Below are 20,242 nucleotides of genomic sequence, written 5' to 3'. Positions count from 1 at the left end.
GGAAATGTAGTGCTATTTACACCAATTCTTGCGCACATTGATATGCGTGGAGTCCGAGAAAAAAACTTCAATTCCCGAACAGGTCTTCTTTTCAGCTTCCGAAGGGTGTGTGATGGTCACGTGTGTGATCGAGAAAGGGACAACACACGTAGAGCGCCGCCAGTGGCCTACTGCAGTGTTACAAGAACGTAATTATAGAGATTTTTAAAATGTGATTTAATGCTATGCTCCCCTGGAGGTATTTTTTGCCGGTCTATATATTTTTAATTGCCTTGGTTGTCTCCAGCTGTACTTCAATAAAGCAAAAATACACCATGTATATTATGGACAGAGATAAATATTTTATTCATATTACAGTGTTGCACATGATGATATAAGTATTTTAGAGCAAATAATAACTATTATCTATATTCTGTATGTTTCAGACACAAATACACATAAAACAAAATGCTCATTAAAAAAATCACGCTGGCATATTTGATATATGTAAAATGATAAATAGGAAACAAGTGAAAAAGTACACAGTTATAAAACAGCTGAAGGTCTTTGCCAAAGTGATTCTGTACATGAAGTATAGGGGCTCATGCAGGGCTTATTTGCAGTCAGTAGACAGGTGTGTCAGCTGCTTGACTTTCAACGTCCTCTTTGTTGTCTGGACACTCAGAAGGAATGAAGCAGCCGGAGTCCCTCGGACAGTCCTTCTCCTCGTCCTCTTTATTGCCTTTACACTCGCCTACATCATCCCCTGCAGGCAATAAATGAATATTTAAGCCAGAATAACACGGCTGGGGTCTCTAATGGACACCTGGCAAATTAGGTTTACGCTCTACACACATATTAGTGGCTTTAGCCTTAATGAAATGAGTGGATCTCACACTGAGGTCGGTCACCTCATGTTTACTCAAATCACCCCCACCTCAGTCTGGCCTGTAAGCTAAGCCCTTTTTTATTTGAATTAAAAATGCATTATTAGAACACAACAATTGTCTAAGTGCCATGTTCATTTATTTATTACTTTTTGGTGGCTTCCAAACACAGATCCATTCAGTCACTGTTCGCTCAGAGAACGAAATCGAGGGTCAACTTGTCTGTTCAGAGCTTTAAAGCACGGTAGGGATTAATTGCTTAATTTCACCAGGCAGTAAACCTGTCTGGAAGCATCTGCATGTTCCTTTTTAATTAATTAATTTCAATTGCCCTCATTATGAGCAGTGTCTTAATATGCAAATCTAAAAGAGATGGTGTCATACCAGCAAGAATAAATAACATTGATAAATTCTTAACTTTCCACCATGACCTAAAAAAAGGTTCGAAAGAAAGAGGCCTCTGTAAGCAGTTTCACTTCAAGTGATGACACACGAGCACATCCTGGCAGATACCGCGATAACCAGGCGCGAGAAAAATTCCTCTCATGGTCAACAGCTGACGGGTGTGGCACGGCGTGGCACGGCGCTTACCTCCTGCCTGATAGTGAAACTGGGCTGCGGCCAGCAGTCTGTATCGGTGCTCCGGGTTCACGATGTTCAGCTCGGTCAGGTGCCTCTCTTTCAGATGCCTCAGGTCTTCAACTGTCTGGTAGCCATTGATCAGCAACGAGGAGGCATAATCCTGTGTGGAGTGGAGAAAGGTTTCTATTGCTGGAATTCAAGGCTCCAAGCTGGATAAGTTCAAAGGGTAAAATCATGAACCTTGTTTTAAAAAAGTGATACACTGCAGCACAGCACACGGTGACACAACGAAATGTGTCCTTTAACCATCACCCTTGGTGAGCAGTGGGCAGCCATGACAGGCGCCCGGGGAGCAGTGTGTGGGGACGGTGCTTTGCTCAGTGGCACCTCAGTGTCACCTTGGCCGATCGGGATTCGAACTGTCAACCTTACGATTACTGGGCCTCTTCCTTAACCACGAGGCCACCACTGCCCCTCCCCCAACGTTATATCAAACATAAAAAACATCAAATGGATAGGCTGAAGATTTGAAATTATGAGCCAATTTAAAGTCACAGTACTACACAATAAGGTTTTTAAGGTTTCATGTAGATTGATTGTTTGTGTACCTACCTTGAATTAAAATGTTATATTTTGTATTATATTAGTATATTTATGGTAACTTTCTCCTTTTTATGCTAGCTTATGCTTTCCTTTATAGATATTTATAGATATGTCTCCAGCTCGGGCGCTGCACCTAATTTCATAAAGATTCTGATTTCCCCACGATACGTTAATTTTTCTACCCGGATGTTTATATCTCCAAAAAGTCCTGTATGAAGAATAAAAGTGAGAACTGAAAGTTTGATTTAGTGGGCATTAGGAATGACCTGGAATAGACCCGAACCAAACAAGCTGAAAAAGTAGAATTAAATGGCAACAGAAAGAGAAAGGAGAAGGAGGAAAGGAAAGCCAATTAAAAAAGTTCTCTGCATGCTTCTTGGCCATGTTAGAGCAAAGTAGTTCTTCTCTCCAGGCCTTGTTCCCCAAAATCAGAAATCTAAAAGTGGGAAGTAAGTGGGGATTAGCAGTAAGGGTTTTCTCACTTCTAGCTGCAGCTGCTCCAGGAGCTCCAGAAGACTTCTTGGTTGAGGCTTCCTGCAGATCCTCTGAGGTCGTTTCTTTGCAGGTTCTTCCTCCTCCTCCTTTTCTTCCTTCTCAGGTAGGACGTCAGCGTATATGAACTTGAAACTTCCCACCTTGTTGTTCAGCAGGCCTGTCCATATACCCATGGGGGGTTTGCTTATGATGTTAATTATGTCTCCAACCTGGAAGAAGCATCTCAGTTAGTTTCCCAGCGAATTAATTTCTAAATAAGGTCTCAGTCCTACCTTGAGTTTGAGGGAGTCTGTGTCATATGGACTGGGGACGAAGTCGGTGTGGACCCTCGCCCTGCCGCAGAAGAGCCTGGAGCTTGGTGTTTCCTCCTCCAACCTCAGGCTGTCTCTGGTACCTGAGCCGTCTGAGCTGCTGGTCACCCCACCTGAACCAACGGCACACAAGAAACACCTCGCCTACATCCATCACCTGTGGACCATGCTGGGGAGACAATGGTCTCTACTTACTGGTGGAGCTCTGACCACTGCACAGACTCTCCAGAGAGTTGCTGGCATTGACGGAGTGCTTTTCTGTGCTTTCTGTCTCCGCATTGCGGGTTCTGTCATTCTCGTCAGCCTGAATACACACAATGAAGATACGTCGATCAATCACGAGGAGCATTCAGGGCCGTCAGAGAAGAAGGTTTGGGTGGGAGGTCAGGTTCCCTACCAAGGATCTTATCTGGTTAAGAGCTCTGAGCATCAACTCAGTTGCATGATCTTGGTTGGATCTTCAAACCAAGAACCACCCGGAACACGGTGCTTTGTTTTCTCCTGCAGTGCAGTGTGTCCAGCATGTGACTCACCGTTTCCTCTGAGAAGGACTTCACGTGCTTCCTGCCCATGATCCTGTACATGCTCTTCATCTTCTTTCCCAGGCCCCCGTGCCGTCCCTGATTACATCCATCAGGAGCAGCGCTGCCGTCCTACACACACACACACACACACACACACAGAGCTGGGGTTGTTGCCTGTCACTGCGGTGACACTAATGACATTTCTGCGTGCTGGAGTGACGGCTGCGTACTTCAGCTGCACTGTTCTCCTCGGGTTTCGACGGAGACTGAGGATGCCTGAGGGCGTCAAATCTTCCGAAGCTGGTGGATCGCTGTGTGGGACGGGGACAAAAAAAAACACAGTTACCACGGTGACACACCAACCAGCCCCACGCTGATTCTGCTCCGCTGCTACAAGGACGATGAACTCCAGAGACAAATTTCACCGGATCGCTAGAACATCCCCGAAATCCCGGAGATCGGACATCATTCCATCCACTCCAAGTACTTGTACTAATGAGGACCTCTGCCGCTCAGAAGTGAATGTTTCAATAAGCTCGGGAGGTCAAGTTGATGGCATTCCATACGCACCTTGGGCTTCAAGGTTTTGGGCTTGTCTGACACATTTGAAGCTGCCCGCTGAAGCATCCCTGCCGACTGCTTCTCCACAGACCCAGAATAAACCAGCGAGTGCGTCGACCGTCGACTACAGAGTGAAAAGGCTGCACTTTTTCAGAGTCTGACTTCCTTAAAGCCGACAGGATGTGAGCCAAGTTGCGCTCGGCCTATTGCAGGGTTTCAGAGGGGGGAAAAAAGAGCTAGAGTCGGCATTTCATGGTCTGCGGTCTCCATCACTGCTGGTAATCTGCGTGGTTTGGAACAACAACTCTCCCTAATTTACCCCTAATCACCCCACACATTTCATTTTATATACGTATAAGGCCACATTAAATCAGTTATTATCATTTAAAATAATTATTCTAGTGGCTGTTCTGCTGAATGATCTTTTGACAAGTTGGTTCCGTTCTACAAACAGACCTCTGGTGTCTACAGCCCTTTAACCCAGATTTCGAAATCTCAGGTTTTGCCCTTTGGGGAAGTGTGAGAGGACATCAATGACTGACTGGAAGAAGGAAGAAGGGAGGGAGGAAGTCCTCGTGTTGCAATTTTTGCCCTTCTGCAATCGGCCAATGGTATCTTAGAAAACCCTGTGTATGAGGCCTAATCCAGATGTGTGCAATCAGGCGCCCTAAAGTCTCAATCTGGGATTATGGGCTGTAATCTGCGCCTTCGCAACCCACAAAAATAGATAAACGGCCACACAAATAAAAATCTTAAAGAGCCACAGACATGGCACTTCTCAAGCAGCCTACATCACTGACAATAGAACGTAGAACACTGGTCATGCTGGACTAGGATTTACAGATACAGTTTGTAGTCTGTAGGTGTCCAGACCCCATTAAAAAATTCAAAAATTTAGATGACAAGCTTGATCAAGACTTTAACAGAATATGAATCCTTGATATTAGATCCTGTCAAAAGACGAGCACCATCCCCACACACTGCTCCCTGGGTGCCTGTCATGGCTGCCCACTGCTCACTTAGGGTGATAGTTATGCTGTGCTACCTTTCACTTTGTCCAATGCAGCTCATTTTACTCTTACTGTTTTTCCTCCTTTTGGTTTTATTTGCTGTGTTTTGTACTATTTTGTGTGTACAACAAAGTGTACACCATTACCAGGTTTGGTTTCTGACGTATGTCCGTGTCGGTGATGGAGCGGTGGACGGCGGGCGGGACGGGTCTGTCCCGGGGCAGCGTGAAGTCGCGGGAGTGTACGTGGTACTCTGTGAGGGACTCTGTGAGGGACCTGTGGCAGGTGTGGTAGCTCGAACCCCAGTCTTCTGCAGGGTTGCTCCACCTCTGGCCCCTGACCTGGCCGTGTCCACCTCTGGGGCCCATGGTGTGGGTCCGAGTGCTGCTGTCCTGGACCATGCTGGTGACAGTGGGAGGCGTGCCAGCTTCCAGGTTTCCAGCATTCGCTGCAAACAACAAAATCATGAATCAAATTATGGCTTCTATTGATTTAAGACCCAAATGAAACATTTTACAGGATGCATCATTTTTAAAGAGTTCTTAAAGAACAAATGGTCTTATTAAAATTATTTATTTTACCAGTGGGCCTTTTGTGTCTGGAACCCTCTGTTCCATTAGGAGCGCCTTTCTTCCTCACCCTCTGACTCCTCCTCTTGGTCCTTCTTATCTCTTCCATGCCACTGTTGACACTGAGAGTCTGGACAAATATAATGTTGGGGGAAAAAAATCTGTCATGGAATTTGATCTGCATTAAGTTTTTACTTGTCATTTAAACCTGTAGTTTTCTTTAGGTATGGCTTGTTTTGAAAAAAATATGATCTAAGTCAAAACAAGGCGTTGGTACGACGCAACATAAAAGTTGCGGCGGCCATTAAAGTGCCAGGCTGTGAGAGCCTCCTTCCGTACCATGTGTGGCCAGGATTACCCCGAAGCCTCCTCCCACCATCTGTGTGGCATTTATGGTGCCATCGGTCCCTTTATTAAGTGATTGCCCACACTCTCTGATTTAGGAGTCACAGGAACCGCACTAGATTGGTTCACCTCTTATCTCTACGACAGGTCCTTCAAGGTATCATGGGGAGGTGAGACATCTGTCCTCTCTAGGGTAACCACAGGGGTTCCACAAGGCTCTGTCCTTGGCCCCCTTCTATTCTCAATATACACTCTCTCACTTGGTCACATCATCCAATCACATGGCTTCTCCTATCACTCCTATGCTGATGACACCCAGCTCTATCTGTCATTCCCACCAGAAGATGCTACTATAGCAACAAAAATTTCGGCCTGCCTCTCAGACATATCGGCATGGATGTCTGAGCGACACCTCCAACTCAACCTATCCAAAACCGAGATTCTGATCTTTCCGGGCAACAATTCTCCTCAGCAAAACCTTTCAATTCAAATTGGATCGCTATTGTTAACACCCACGGCATCTGCAAAAAGCCTTGGGGTTTGGATAGATAACAAACTGAGTTTGAACCATCATGTTGCTGCGATCTCCAGATCCTGCAGGTTCACTCTCTACAACATTCGCAAGATTCGGCCTTTTCTCTCACAACAGGCTACGCAGCTCCTCGTCCAGGCAATGGTAATCTCCAAACTCGACTACTGTAACTCTCTCCTGGCTGGAGCCTCTGCAGTCACCATAAAACCACTCCAGATGGTCCAAAATATGGCAGCCCGCCTCATCTTCAATCAGCCAAAATACACCCATGTTACACCTCTCCTTACCCTCCCTCCACTGGCTCCCGGTAGCTGCTCGCATTGAGTTCAAATCCTTGATGCTTGCCTACAGGGCTGTAAATGGAACTGCGCCCTCCTACATCAACACACTACTACCTAGATACACTCCTACACGCTCTCTCAGATCGGCAACGAAAGGAGACTAAAAATTCCTTCTTCACGGGGTCTCCGATTCCAATCATGTCTGTTCTCCGTTGTTGTCCCTGGCTGGTGGAACAACCTACCCTCCTCCACACGACTAGCCGAGACTATCACCACTTTTAAGAAGAAGGTGAAAACCCTCTTATTCCAAAAATATTACAGACAAATTTAACACATACACATGCATACACATTTAACAAACAAATACAAAATGTATAAATACATTATAATTTTTCTTAGTCTAGCACCCAACACTCTCCGAGCATGTTCTTCAATGACAAGTCTAAGCCTTATCAGGGCTCTTAGTTTGTATACTTGATATTCTATAGAAATCGAACGAGAATTGCTGGTGTCTTCCCATTGTAAGTCGCTTTGGATAAAAGCGTCTGCGAAATAAAGTAAAGTAAAGTAAAGTAAAGATTTAGGACAACAGACCTCCTCAGTATTAACACACAAACATTCCAAAAAACCGTGTGTGTTTGTGTGTGTGGTTGGCGGAGGCTTTAACTCACCAGATATCCTTGCCTGTTATTTGCTTCTTGTTGTTTTTGGTTCAAGGTTTGTCTGTCATAACAGTCCCGCTGTAAATAGTAAAGCATCGACACTGTAATACAGTTATATTAGTTATGGTGATAATAACAGATGATTAATTACAGGAATTACAGGCCTTCTGAAACTATTCACCCACAATAAAGTTGCCTATCAAAAATAAATATGTGTGTGTGTGTGTGCATATAGCTGCTTGTGGAAATATTATACTGATGTTCATCCAAGGTGCTTTGATAAACTAAAAACATGGAAAAATGAGATCATCCAGCAAATTTTAAATCTGAAAGTCAAATTTATCAGTATTATATATGAATTTTCCTGAGTGGTGAATACTTCTAGAAGGCTCTACAGATCCCTGAAATGTGGACATGGTCTTTTACCCTGATGGGCTGGTCCTTGTCGGCTTCGGTAACGTTTTTCAGCCATATCTTCTCTTGTCTGATCTGAAGTTCACTGTGATTTAGAGTCTTCCTCAGCACTGAAAGTGAATTTTTTTGCATGATTTACCAGGGGATTCAAGAACCATCCTCCAAGAACATGAATAAAATAAAAGGCCTGGGGTTAAAAAAATTTCAGATAGTTAAACAAGCTTAAATCAATAGAAAAGTATTATTTTGAAATCACAAACTATTGAGGTTGCAAAGACTTAATTGGCATACATTGATATATAAGAGAAAGTGAAGTTATTGTCATTGTGAAACACTGCAGCACAGCACACGGTGACACAACGAAATGTGTCCTCTGCTTTTAACCATCACCCTTGGTGAGCAGTGGGCCCATGACAGGTCGACCGGGGAGCAGTGTGTGGGGACGGTGCTTTGCTCGGTGGCACCTCAGTGGGATTCAAACCTTTCTGATTACGGGGCCGCTTCTTTAACCGCTAGGCCACCACTGCCCCAGGACAGAAGAACCAAGAAATTGTTGGTTCTATGAGCTTGCCAAAACCTTCCCATTAATTATCAGTATGCTAATTTACTTGTGCCTGATTTTTATTGATGTGGATGAATACAAATTTTTCAATTAATGGTAAAGAATATTTGCTCAGTATTGTTAAATGGATTCCATCTGACATTGACTGTCCTATTTCACACTCCTGGCCTGGCCTCTTCCGCTGGTTTAATTTCCTTGTCCCTTTTGCTCCAAAGGTCCAGTTGGCACCACCTTAATCCAGCAAATGACAGCCAAGTGTCTTAAGAAAGCACCAATCTAGGCGAGCCCACATTTGTTTGCCTCCATTTAGCCTAAGAGGGATTTGGTGGTGCGGGAACGTGATTGTGTCACTTCTCTTCCCGCCTCATTGTGCTCAGATGAGGGAGGGTTAAGCTTGGCTGGGCAAATCCTGGTGGGATGTACCTTCGTTCTGATTGTTCTTCGTGTGGACTAAATCTTCCTGCTTGCTGGAGGGCAGCCAGGCAGCGTTAGCACCAACCGCATTATCTGCAGGAGGAAAACCGCAGGCATTAAGGCCTCATTTGCCGAGATGAGGTCACAATGGGCTGCAGGGGAATCATTTGGGGGATATTTGCATGTCCAGACGGTCAAGTAGGTTACAAAGTCTGGCATCCATTTGGATTTATTTATTTATTCATTTTTGCATTTTGGGAATATTTGATACTTGCTCATTTGAAAATTAAATTGAACATTTTATACGTACCCAGCGCCTCGCTGTCGGATACTGACTTTGGTACCAGTCCACTTGAGAGAAAGCGAAACGCAATGTTAGTTTTTTCATTTTTAGTTAATGGTTAGTAGTTAACTGAGATAATTTATGAGGATCAAATGTTTGATCTCTGCTGTCCCGTGGGTCTAAAATATTTTCCGATGTTCTAGGCTCTGGGCAGCTAACAGGCAGCTTTTAAATCGTTAAAGGACCTGCCGAGTCAGACAGAGCTGCTGAGACCTTTAAGAAGATGGGCTCAATCCACTTAAAACGCCTGTGTGAGGGTGAGTCCCTGTTCTTTTGAAAGATGCTGCCTGCCGTCTGCGTGCAGACACACTCCTGTTCTCAACTAGGTCAGCTCTACATGATGACAGTTCTCTAAGAAGGTATGTTAAAAGAGGAGGTATATGTTTTTAAGAAATGCTGTCGTGAGAGGACAGAGCAGGTCTTAAAAACAATCTAATTCACACTGAAACATCATGATGAATTACAGTTTTCTACCTACAGCATGGATGAGATGTCGAATCGTTTCAGAATGGACGGCCTACCTTTTTTTCTTCTTCATTGACGTGTTGCTGGTCATCTGTGAGACCTCCTGCAAGAATCAAGAAGGGCGGAGTTGGGCTCACAATATGTTGCATGACACCATGAGCGTTCCCAATGTCTCAGCCTGTCTACTGTGGGCTGGAGTCTCGTGTACGTGTCACCACAGCAAAATGTGAAATTTTGTTTCACTCACGTCACTTTTTCGTTTACTGCATACTGTGAGTATTATTTTACAGTGTAAACTGAGTTCAGAACCATCAGTATGGGTGTGTCGTTACCACGGTGACGGGACATTCTGCGCTGTAGCCCAGCGGCGACTCGGGACTGCGGGAGCGGGTGGGGATGGTGTAGACCCGGCTGCTGTCGGAGTTCTGCACGGCCTCGTACAGGCTGTCGGTGGAGCCCTCCTGCACACACGGCAAGGCCAAGCCAACACTTAACAGTTAATACATGTTATTAACACAGTAATTACATTACAACAATGCACAAACGCAAGAAAAAATACAAGCTTTATGGCTTTTTTTTACACACAACTGGGCAATTATTAGTCAGTTATTTAGACTATTCTCTAAACACTTTCCATCAGTGTTTTTAGAATCTGAATATTTACTTCACTGCATTACTAAACAGCTTAAGGAGATTGTATCCCATTGAGCTCAGTTATGCCTGCAAGTGACTGCTGGCTGTGGAATAAAACCGAACTCATATGACAACGGCAACTTTGCACGTTAACAATCGGCACGCTGGATCTTTTCATGTCGCTCTTTATGCTGTAAATCATTCATAAGCGATGACCAAACAGGCTCCATTCACATATTCCGACAGCGCCTCACTGACCCGGGATCAGCGCTAAGGCAGCCCCGCGGCCGTAATCCCGATTTGTGGCCAACATCCGGAGCATCTGTCCAGGGATGGCATCTCGCCGCTGTGTTGACGCCGATCGCCTTCTACGAAGCCCTCGTATCTCTTCTTCATGCGGGAGCGAGGTGACCTCAGCGACCCCTCTGAATAAGTCCAGTGCGAAGGGCATCGCACGAACGCGATCTTACACATCCAAGAACCAGATCCCCGAGAACGACACTAAAAATTCCACCCTCAGAACCCCACACACACCTCTGGGACGGCAGACAAGAGCGGGAAGCCCCGGCGGCGGTAATAAAAGCAGAGTTGTCCTCACCAGAGAGAAGCAGAAGAGGTTCATGGTGGAGCCGGGCCGACGCGCAGGACGGGCTCCTAGTGCCCCAGCTGCCTGCTGGCCGCAGATTAGTGCCAAGCGAAATCCCCGCCGTAATCCAATAGATGGATGGGACCATCCCCGCCGGAGACGAGAGCTCTGAGCGCGAGCCCACCGCGCAGGGCGTAAACAGCACCTCGCCACCGACACAGACTTCGCATGAGTGCATTTGTGGACTAGAGTTGTTCCGAAATGAATCTGTTTCAATTCAGAGCCCACGGGGTCAACGATTTGCCCATGAAGGAGATTTTACTTTTCCCTTTCATTACACTTCCTGCTCGGTGGCAGGTCACCAGGTCTGTTTAAGAAGGATAAAAAGCATTATTCAGCTTTTTTTATTGATCACGAGAGTGATCTCACAGTCCTTGCTGGGCAGGTTCCTGTTTCCAAAATGTGCGGCCTTCCAGTTGCATGATGGCGTGCTGTGATGTTTTCATTTGAGGTAAAGTCAGGAGGACCCTTCCTGTTTAGAAGGAACGATCATCAGTGGTTGTCCTGCAGGTCCTGGATCATGAATGTGTGCAACTGTGGCACCTGTCACGACATTTATTTACCTTTACAGCATTTATCAGACGCCCTTATCCAGAGCGACTTACAATCAGTATTTACAGAGACAGTCTCCCTGGAGCAACTTAGGGTTAAGTGTCTTGCTCAGGGACACAATGGTAGTAAGTAGGATTCGAACCCGGGTCTTCTGGTTCATAGGCGAGTGTGTTACCCACTAGGCTACTACCACCCTACTACCACCCACGATCCGGGTCCAAAAGGATCCGGTCCAGGATCCGGACCGGAAATGTTAAATGTTCCCTAATCATTTTCACCTGTGTCAAATGTATAAAGCTGCCCTGTTTGTTTCTGTTCACCGTCAGGTCTTTGATGTTATGGTCCATGTTCACCAGGGTCATCGGATGTCTCCCCTGTCCTGTGCTTCACAATTAAACCCCGGTTTCGTGATGTCATGCGATGGCGTCCTTCCTTCCTCGTCTTCTCGTCACCTCTTTGTCCTCCTCTCCGTGCACCTGCCTCTTCATGCCAGCATGGTTGTGACAGCACCGCCCTGACTAGAAGACCACCACGGCCATTTCAGCTCATGGGGTCTTACAGGGAGGGGATTAACAGGAAGTGGAGTGGGTGTTTCCGAGGCACATGCATTTACCTTAATGTACATGGCATAGATACACACACACACACACACACACACAACTGCACTTGTTCACTTATCCACAAAATAAATCCACGCATAAACCCTCATATGTGCAATCACCTACGGATGTTTAGTCACCCTCACCCACCCACCCACCCACCCACACATACACATGTGTTCAGCACTCCCGTGCAGATGAATATTAAACCGGTGGGGTGTGTGTGTGTGTTTGTTTTAATAGACAATCGATCGGCCGCATGATTCCCCCGTTTAATCCACTCCACTTATCTCAGCGGCACGAGGGCTCGCTTTCTGCCTCTTCCAAAAGCCTTTTGTGCTCATATTCTCCTTCCCTCCTGCTCTTCCCGCCTCCCTCGCCACCTTTAATCATGAAAAGAGCTCCGCTTCTCTGAATTGTCGCCGCAATATTCTCCATTTCTTGGAACCTGTAAATGAATGAGCGCAACAGCCGTGTCAGTTCAACAAAGTGAGGCTGGGGCCCTTAATCTTTCCCCCTCCATTAAGGTGCATGACAAGATAAATGAAATGCTGTGTCTGTGTGTGTGTGTGTGTGTGTGTGTAGCTGCCCTTTTTTTTATACAGCAGAAAATCCTCAATCTCTTTTATATGGGCCGTGCCTAATGTAAAAGGAAAAAGACCCGGGGAGATTAATACACGTTTGACCCATATTCGGGGTTTGATTAAGATTGTTAGCTGCTGACTGATTGACTCCTCCGTGAGAATGGGCCATTTATGAAATTACACACTCAGCTGCTGACTGCGTTTCTCCAAACACGTGGCATCTGGCCAGTGGTTTTTTATTTTACATGTTTTTTCTAGATGATTATGACCTTTTTGCATTAAAGAATGCAGTGTTTTCCAGCAAATCATCCACGGCCTTACAAGTGGGAAGAGTTGGTGGGACTGGCTTATGTGCATTGAGGTGGACATATGGTTACTTACTGCGATTGCATTTTTCTATACAGTATGTTATACTGCACTTAATAATTTGCTTTTTGCAAGAGCCTCAATCTTCAAAATTGTGCATTTTTTGTTTTGTATTAAAATTGGAGTTTTTAAATATACAGAAAGTAATTACGATCATTTACGAGTCTACGTCTCTTTTGAACCTTTCAGAATAGTAAGTTATCTGTACTGTGCACACTGCTCAACAAATCATACGTTTTTATTTTGTGTAATTATATATTTGCTGAAAGTGCGAGCCACTAGGTGGCGGTAAAAGACAGCGAGGAACCACCATACCTGACCACCAGGTGGCGACAGGCCAGCAGCAGTTCAACTTGTATTTACATTTAATCAACTCATAGTTACATTTTATTAATACACATTTTCAATACACTTCATACATTTATATTCAACATATACACATCTGCTAATGAGTGCTGTTTTTTTTTATCTAATCAATAAGCCCTATTACAACAAAACAAGGTAGGAAAAATAACATTTAAAGATATTTAATTTATTATTTAAACACATAAACAAATAGCATGCGTGACACGATTTTTCTTTCACGGTGTGAAAGTGTGTGACGGTCGTGTGTGAACGTGGCATCTTCAGATAGTCATCCGGTCACGGCAGATAAGGTGGCGGGGGGGGGGTGGATCTATTTTTCTTCGGCCAAAATAATACTCTGTTGACTGGGGCCAGGCTGTAAAACCATTGATTTCCCATCTCCTTCCCCCAGGTCAGTAAATTGCCCAAACAGGCCTTTCTCCATTAGGACCCATAAATCCAGGCTGATGTGACGGGAGGTAATGAAGCAGCTTTCTAATCTGCGGGCCTCCCTGCCTGTCAGCAGATTACAAGGCGCCCGCGAAGCCGGGGCAAAGGCGGGGTTAAATTAACAGCTCACAAACGCGCACGCTTTCTTTCCCCACCATCTTTGTCCATGGTGAGAACCGCTAACTTTATTCACGATACGAACACGCGTGAAGGAAGAAACCCCATTAAGATCGTTCCTTCCCTCGTCCGTCCTCGGCGTTGGTTGTGATCAGCCTGCCATGGCCGACAGTTTTTGGCGAATCGACGCCCGTGTCCCTAATTGAAATAAAGCGCAGAACTGTGACCGCGCTGCGATGTGACCGCGTTGGGAAGGCCCTCCGCCGTGGCCACATGTCGGACTTGAGATTTATTTGGAATGTCCGCGGCACACACGCACACCTCCGGACTTTTTATCTTTAGACCGGTCTCAGCTGTCGCTGCCGAGAAGAGCAGAGTTCGCCCTTCTCTTTCTGCCGGATTTCAACTCCTCGGCCCCGCGAACCTTGACCTCCCCCCTCGCACTCGGGGACCTGAGTCTGAGGTCGTGACCTGTCTTCTCGTGTCTCCCACCATGCGTCACAGTCGCGGTACGTGCCGTTCCTGGTGCAGGAGGCAGCCTGTTCTCCTGCCTCCTAAAAAGGGCAACCAGGAACTCTGACCTCTGGCGACCTTAAATTGATGCTTCCTTTTATGGCGTGATTTCCTCCCGGCCGTCCTGCCAAGGACGAAAAAGCAAAACAAAACACAGAACGTAGGAGAGAAAGAAAGCGGGGGGGCCCAGCGAGGACCCGCCCGCACCGGCCCTGCTCCGGGAGAAACATTCCGACTCCCCTCGGCTCGCCGGGAAGCAATTCCGAGCAGGTGACGCCGTAAATCCTCCCCCCTTTCATGCGAGCCCCGGATGCGGGCCGGATGGGACCCGCGTCCAGGTGCGCTCATTGTGTCCCTCCGCCTTGACGCTCCTCGCTTCTCTCCATTCTTAGGAAGCGGGGTCGGGATGGATGGCCCAGCTGCATCCTCTCTTTGGGGCGCCCTGTTTATTTGAGGTCTTGTTTTAGAACAGAGACCTTACTGTCTCTCTGCGTGTGTGTGTGTGTGTGTGTGTGTGTGTGCATTGCACAGTGGCCCCTGTGTCAAGCCCCCGAAGACGCAGCTCGAGGTTAACTGATCCTGGAGACCGTGGACCATGCTCTGTTTTATATTACGTATAAGCTCAGAGCACAAAACGAAACGACAGTAATGGTGATAAACGTGGATGTAAGTAATTATTAAGTAGAGTGTATTAAACAGGGTAATTAAGTATTAAAAGCCGCAGTCGTCTTGCAGTCTGACCCAGGGCATCCGGGGTTAAGAGAGGTCAGGCGAAGGCAGCACCTGCACGCCAGGGCTCCTCCGGGGCCACGGCCGCCGCAGCAGCTGTGTGTGGCCCGTCTTCGTCCTGCCGTCGGGGTCGGGTTGCCTGGCAGGCTCCTCCCCTTCGGAGGCGATCGGATCAGCAGCAGCGGCGCTGGTTGTCTGGGCCGCGCGACGCGTAAACCCAGTTCACGAACACAACGTGGCCTGTTGTCCAACTACTGGGGACATTGCAGCTTACGGCACCCATCGCACAGCCACCGAAAAGGTGTCACCTATAAATGGAGGTAAAATTGCGTCACTTTCAGGGAATAAAGTCTGCCCAGTTGATGAACTCAGCAGCCCCACGTCCCTCCACGTCCCCGCCTTGGGTTCGGTCTGGTAAAGCTCTTAAGGCTGTTTGTGTAATGAGTCACCCGTTCCTGTCTTGTGGTGACACGGGTTTTTTTTTTTTTTCCGCTTTTATTGCGTCACTGCTGTTTATTCGTCTCCCAAGCGCTTTGATCTTCTGGGATCACTTCGCAGCTGTCCTCAGAAGAACCTCTGACCCCGGCTGACCTATGGAGGGGATGGGCCATCTCATCTCTCGCCACTTTGCCAACACCCCCTCTAATTACAGGAGGTGTGTTATAGACTGACCCTTTGTGACCTCAGTCACTACCTGTAAATTCCTGTCAGATATGTGACCTTTGACCTCTAGCATTGAGCAGTTTTTTTTTCGCCACTAAATCATTTTAAAATATCAGACACATTGTCTTAAAATTGTTGTACATAAATTTTTTTCTATTATTACACACGAAAACACCATAATATGCATCTAAACAGCAGTTTTTCATATTTTAACATCGATATGAACCTACAAACAGATTTCATTCATATTAATAGTTTCGATGCAACAAACTCATGAATTTTATTGAATTTATTTATTTATTTATTTCTTGGGGCTTTCTCAGAATGATTTGATTTTGCAATTTTTCTTTTGTGGACGCTATCATTAAAATACTTCTAATCCTTTACGACCCATTTTAGTCTCAGTGGGGGTCCTCAAGTATAAATGAAAGAAAGGAAATTTCCCCTGTCGTCATTATCGGTACTCCTCGCTTCACCTGAAATTGCTTTGCCTCCTTTGGGCATTGGGGGGGGCGACGGGAGGATGGGGTGCTTCTGCAGGTCGGCGTGGTGGAGGTGATGGGCAGACTATGAATTCTTAATCAAAGTTTAAAGGAGTGCAAGGAGATTGAGTTATCTTGGGTGTAATGACATTGCATCAGACCAGGCTAAACTCTGCATATTCCTACACTGAAATATGGTGCGCCTTTTTAAAAAAAAGAGAGAGAGGGAATATCGAGGAACAGGATGAATTCGTTTTTTGGAATTTAACTCAAAAAGATAAATCTTCGACCTTTTCGCCCCGGCCAAATTCTGATCGTATAACCGTATTCCAGAGGTTGGACATCATGAATTTATGAATTCACTATGAATTCACTTTTTGTAATAAAATGACTAAAACAAACGACATTTTTGTAATTTTTAAGCGTATGATAAACTAAACTGTAGGCTGTCCAGCAGGCAGGACAGTGTGCTGAATTTCTGAGTCTGTTCTTTTTTCGCCCAGCAACTCTTAGAGGACTGAGCTGTGAACACTTTGTTTTAAATGGTGCTTTAATCTCTCTTAAGCCCATAAGAACCTGTGTTGTAGTCTGGGTTTATTTGCTCCTTGCTACGGGGTGTTTTAATTGAAAAAGAGACTCATTATAAGCCAGCGCCGTCTGTAATTTAACCATTCGGGTACAGGTCCACAGCTCTCACCCCTTGATGTGAAGAATAATAAAAATCATCCACAAGGTCTAACGAAAGGTCAAGGGATGAGGTCACGGAGGCCCGGAGAGGAAAAGACATGACCGGAGAGAAGGGGAGGGGACGATGGCGGCATTGTCTCCTGCAGGACATCGGCGCTTCATCACATATTCCTTTTCATCTCGGCGCCCCGAACTTCCACCGGCTTTCCACATCGCTTCCTTTGGAATGCATGCTACGTGATCGGGGTGCACCTGCCGGGTTGTGGGAAATGACCTTATCTTGGATGTCAGTGGTGCACAATTTCTGTTTTTCCCTTCACGTTCCCCCTCAAGGTTACCACGCCCTTTACCCGAATCCATATGAGATTGGCCTAATTATTGAGTAACAACAGGCAGGACTAACCTAATTATTCCTGGCATGCATTTGATAAAGGACCTCATTGCCTGCTTTCCTGAGAGGGTTAGTTTAAAAGGAATTAGATTTCCCCAAATACTTCTGTGCCAGATCTTTCCCTGTGTTAATTGGGTATTTCGGAACATTGTGGGGATACCTATTCCCGGCAAATTCAATGACTGGCTCTTTTTTTTGGGGGGGGGATTAAATGTGCGCAGATTAACCATGCCTTACACATTATCGGGCCAAATCCCCCTCCCTTGTGCCTGAATATTAAATAACCGAATGCTTATATATCAGTGTCTGGTGCTGATTGCGAGAAGGGCCGAGTGCCTCAGAAAAATAATGGGCAGTTAAATTGCGGCCGTGGCATCCACACCGCTGATTTCGAGGTCAAAGCGCGGGGGCGTATCAATTTTTAGAGATCTCGAGAGGAACAACATGTTTTCCCCCCCCCCAATCTATTTAACACCTGCTGAGCGTCGACTTTCAGAGCTTTTCAAAGGGGAACGAGGAGACAAAGTCACTCGGCCAGAGGTAGGAGGAGAGGCGCTCTCTTCGGCGCGAGGCCATTGTTGTCACGGCAGAACGTGTCCCACTCGCACGCTAGCATGGGACAAGGTCAGTTTTTACTTCTTCTTTTTTTTCTTTTTTTTACGCCGGTACATAAATCTACCTTTTAAAGGCCACAAGGCATGTAGTGGATTTACCGAACTGACGAAAGCCGCCTCTCCTAACATGATTACGGTGCTGGCAGGTCGAGGAGGACCGCCGTCAGACGCCACTTCGGAACAGCAGGCGGTGGGAGTGGGATGGATGAGATCACATCAGCGAGGGAGGCGGGCGGCGCAGTCGGGTCTAACGAGCCGGGTGACTGCATACGAAGGAGGAGAGGCTCTCTGCCAAGGTTCGGAAGAATTAAAAGCCGAGCTCCCATTCATCATGGGAGCCGAGGAGAAATTTTAAGGCGGCCCTCGCGGTCTGAAGCTAATAAGCTGAGCGCAGCCAGGCTTGTGTGCCACCGGATATAACGCACATTACAAAGTGAGCAGGTAACCAGAAGGTCACAGGCTTGAACTGTCCAGACTAGGTCTCTCCACAGACAATGTTCAACCCGAGCCTGACCGAATCCGACCCGACCCGACAAATACGCACACGCACACTAATAAGCAGGTTAACCAGATTATAGCCTCCGTTTCACCTCGTCAGCATCCATTTTCGCATCTCTCTTGCAATTATTAAAGCGTATCAGCTGTCGATGGTGGCCGAGAATTGCCAATCAAATTTATATTTCATTAAATATGAATAAAACAAATGCAAAACACTCACAAATGCAAAAAGCGAATCATATGGAAAGGATTGGTATTATAGACCAGAGGTTCGTCAATGCTGGCCGTTCATTTATGGCGCGAGCTCAGCCCGATAAATGATAGAAATTCAGGGCAAGAGTTTAAACTCTAGGGCAGGTGACATATTTACACATCACCCAGAATGGACGGGGGGTCCGTGAGGGCTGTCAATCATGCCTGCAGGCTCCTCTCTTTTTAAATCTTTTTTCCTCTTCGGGAAAAAGGACCGTGTGGCTTGTTAGTTCCACCTCTTCAACATAAAGATAACTAGTGACAATTTACTGGTTGGTCTGCTTTTCCCGCAGGTACATACCTCATTGTGCAAATGAAGCATAATGAATGTCTAGAAATGTACAGTCTGACCTCAGCCTGTGTCATCAGCAGAGCTGGCGAGAGGCTGAAAGCTAATGTGTGTATCACCTGAGGGTGAGTAGGTGAGATCCTCATTGAGCACGCCGTGATGAAAACGCTCACTTACTCATCTCATATCTGCAGGCCGGCCAGCAAGCAGACTATGTCCTCAGCCGTGGAGCTTTGGGTTTTTAGCTTCGGTGACACGCCATGATGGATTCCCGGAGCATTAAGAAATGGCTGAAAGGAGACCTGCCCAATAGCTTGTGGTTAGGTCTTGGACATGTACTCTCTCCGGAAATAGCAACGTGAAACTTCGCCATCAGATGGAATTATTTCAGCTTTCAAAAATGCAACAGAAAAACTTCAGTTCCACTACACCCGATTCCCCCTTCTGCTCCGCTTCGAAACTCAAAAACTGTAACTTCTGAACATGGCATCTGAAGGAAGTGAGGGTTTTGGCAGTTGAGATGATAGATGATGTCCATGAATTCAGAAAGGAAAACTGAGGCAACAAAGGCCAAGCCACCAGTGCATGAAATGGAAGTCAGATGATTCTTTCTTTTCTTTTAGTCAATACACTCTATACTCAGTTTCACCCAGCCTCGGGGACCGCACGTGACGGCATATTTCTTGATGCCAATCCATAGCCTGAGTAGAAATAGAAGTTTTACATTCACAGCATTTACCAAACGCACTTTTCCAGAGCGACTTACAATCAGTAGTTACAAGGACAGTCCCCCTGGAGACACTCAAGTTTAAGCATCAGGGACACAATGGAAGAAAGTAGGGTTTGAACCTGTGACTTTGTGGTCTTCTGGTTTATAGGCGAGTGTAATAAAATAAAATAAAATAAAATATTCCTGTTACATTCACATGATCTGGGAAATGCAGTGTAAGTGAATGCAGTACATACTACATTTGCAGTATACTAAATATCAGTTTTTTGTGAATATGATTTGCATGTCTAAGCGCTAAATAAATGATGTTGCAGGTGTGTGCAATGTTTTGGACGTGAGCGCTGAATTTGGGCGGAGGAAGCATTAAAATCAATGGGCTCCTTGATTGGCGGGCGAGACACATGCACCTTAAAATGCGCGTACAAGCAGAAACCAAATAATTTCTTGGTCTAATAACGTTTTGAGCTGTCAAACTTCGAATAATGAATTTGTTACAATACATTTACTTTAATCACACAAAATGTGCGATTAAATCGTTCTCATTAAAATCCAGAATTGGCACG

General features: G+C 46.0%; 1 protein-coding gene across 2 annotated transcripts; it reads right to left on the bottom strand.

The window, feature by feature from the left end:
• Positions 1 to 319: 319 nt before the first annotated feature.
• On the bottom strand, positions 320 to 10,894 carry samsn1a (SAM domain, SH3 domain and nuclear localisation signals 1a). Of its 2 annotated transcripts, none has more exons than XM_029000724.1 (16): positions 10,771 to 10,894; positions 9,872 to 10,000; positions 9,596 to 9,642; positions 9,042 to 9,082; positions 8,741 to 8,824; positions 7,768 to 7,865; positions 7,351 to 7,419; positions 5,534 to 5,651; positions 5,099 to 5,400; positions 3,612 to 3,692; positions 3,391 to 3,510; positions 3,053 to 3,161; positions 2,819 to 2,970; positions 2,534 to 2,755; positions 1,458 to 1,608; positions 320 to 745 (listed from the first exon to the last, which is right to left on the bottom strand). In XM_029000724.1, the coding sequence occupies exons 1-16, from the start codon at positions 10,792 to 10,794 to the stop codon at positions 603 to 605; spliced, it is 1,890 nt and encodes a 629-aa protein (XP_028856557.1). In that variant the 5' UTR covers positions 10,795 to 10,894; the 3' UTR covers positions 320 to 602. The 2 variants fall into 2 exon arrangements, with proteins under 2 accessions (XP_028856557.1, XP_028856558.1); XM_029000725.1 differs by lacking the exon at positions 10,771 to 10,894 and adding an exon at positions 10,431 to 10,551.
• Positions 10,895 to 20,242: the final 9,348 nt, after the last annotated feature.

Source organism: Denticeps clupeoides, chromosome 13 (genome assembly GCF_900700375.1).
Source record: "Denticeps clupeoides chromosome 13, fDenClu1.1, whole genome shotgun sequence".
NCBI lineage: Eukaryota > Metazoa > Chordata > Actinopteri > Clupeiformes > Denticipitidae > Denticeps > Denticeps clupeoides.
This window is presented reverse-complemented; position numbering and strand designations above follow the sequence as displayed.